The sequence below is a fragment of the Lygodium microphyllum genome, chromosome 6 (genome assembly GCF_053477565.2).
Source record: "Lygodium microphyllum isolate KBCC chromosome 6, Lygodium_microphyllum_v1.1.10, whole genome shotgun sequence".
In the NCBI taxonomy this organism is placed as follows: Eukaryota; Viridiplantae; Streptophyta; class Polypodiopsida; order Schizaeales; family Lygodiaceae; genus Lygodium; species Lygodium microphyllum.
The window spans coordinates 174,768,901-174,770,929 of NC_141140.1; the positions used below are offsets into that span (position 1 = coordinate 174,768,901).

A 2,029-nucleotide genomic window follows, 5' to 3' on the forward strand; every position below is an offset into this window, starting at 1 on the left:
ATAGAATCCTTGGATAGAGGAAATTTGGAATGACCGACACTTGAGAGATCGCAGCTCCTTACTCTAGTGGTTCTGTAATGAACCGGAAAAATATAAGTCACACTGACGATATAAAAGGTGTAAGAGGGTTTCCTCAGGCATCACAAAATTATCAAGAAATCTCTCTTCCACCTCTCTTTAGCTCTCATGGCTTCTCCTTCTTTCCCTCTCCTTTTCTCTCTCTCTCTCTCTTCTTCATGTATTTCTCTCTCCTCTTCTTCTTCTCCTCTGCATTATTTCTCTCTCTTCTCTCCCTTAGTTAGGCTAGATAGGTCTCCTTCATTACACTTGGTATCAGAGACTTTTCTTTGATCCTTATTCTTCCATTAGATTTTGGTTCCTTACAGATCTTCACAGTTAGAAAATCCTAGTTACATAATTCCCACAAGCACATAGGTAGTACTCAAACAAGCTTTCAGCCTTCTTGAAGACTATGGCAGCCTTTCTTGGGGAGCTCACTAGAGGTTTGATTGCATCTGGAGGCAGAAGGGCAAGAATGGTAGCTCATTTTTCGTATTGAGTATGCTCGCGATGACATCACTGAGTACGGATGGATCCTTGGGGGTTTCCATCTCCGGTGGTGCAATTGCAGGCTACTTGGGTGAGAGCTGAGGGCCATCATCCTCTGTCCAAATATCTTCTACCCCTGGCTTATTGAAGCGCCCAATGAGGCTCTGTATGTGCTGCTCGGGTGTGACGTTGTCCAAAGGGAAGGTGATCAACTTCTCCCATGGCTGCATCAACTCGGGGTGCTTTGCCAGGACCTGCGCTTGCTTCCTGAAGGTGTAGACCTCCTTCTCTCTCGGCAGCCATCTCTTCAACTTAGCCTTGTGGTGCTTCCCCTGCATGCGCTTCCATTGCCATTTGTTGACGCCTCCTAAGAAGGTGCAGGGGCCTCCGCCCATGCTGCAACTCCATGGCAGACACACCCATAAGAGACTTTGGAGGGAGGGAGGATGAAAGCGATCGGCCTGCTTTGCCAACAAAGCAGCCAACATCTAGACTTTGAGTTGCACCATTCCCTGCGATGCTGCTTCTTTGATAAATTGTGCCTCCAAATCTAGAGTCTCCATGGTGAAGCAAACATTCATAAATGAGCTCATTGACTTCTCTATCGGGCACTTGATGAATCTGTTGCTCTCATCAATTGTGTATTACAAAATCTTAGCCTCCTCAATGTTGCGCTTCTCTGTTGCCTCTAGGCCTCCTTTGGCGAATAGATCATCAAACACAAGGCCACAGACATAGATGCCAAAGCATGGCAGTGTGTTGTACAGAGAATTATTGTTTGCATGGATCTTGTAGTCCAACATTATAGGAGTTATAGGCTGATGGAACCTAAAATGGTCTGGCACTGGCTATAGCACTAGCCGGACCTCTAACACGCACAAGACAACCCCAGGGCCTCGTGGTCAGGAGCATCTACAAGACACATTGCCCTGCCATCGTATGTACATTTTGCATTTGTATTGTGCTTTGTAGTCCAACCCTTAACCTTCTCAGACTCCTCAGAGGGAGACCCTACACATTTTGGTGTAATTCACCACGTAGAACAACATAGAAGGCACCCCTCGGCTGATTGCCACGGCCCCACTGCGACCCTCCTACACCTTAGAGATTGGCCCCTCGATGCGTCACTAACATATATAACACATACAAAACAGACTCCGCTCTTAGTACCAATATTATATTGTTCCAGGAATGTACTCATCCTCACTTACTTGTCCCCTTGGACCCACCATCTAGACCTACATCTTGGGTGTCTTACTCTCTCCAGCATGGGTCATTTATACTTCAACCAAGTGCTATGCATACTAGGAATAGATACCATGTGTATATGAATGGAAAAGTGTATGGTTTATTGTGCACAAATAATTATGGTTTAAAATCAGCTTATGTGTTATGCAAAAACAGCTCTCTTAATGAATTTTCACTAATACGCAATGATTCATTGTAGGAACCTAGCACCAAGGCTAACCTCATGCTGCTA

The 2,029-nt window shown here is 45.4% G+C and overlaps 1 protein-coding gene across 1 annotated transcript; it reads right to left on the minus strand.

Annotated features, from left to right (window-relative positions):
* Nucleotides 1-632: 632 nt before the first annotated feature.
* On the minus strand, nt 633-944 carry LOC148035424 (putative DEAD-box ATP-dependent RNA helicase 33). The gene has a single exon (XM_087680826.1). The coding sequence runs from the start codon at nt 942-944 to the stop codon at nt 633-635; it is 312 nt and encodes a 103-aa protein (XP_087536952.1).
* Between the last annotated feature and the right edge of the window lie 1,085 nt (nt 945-2,029).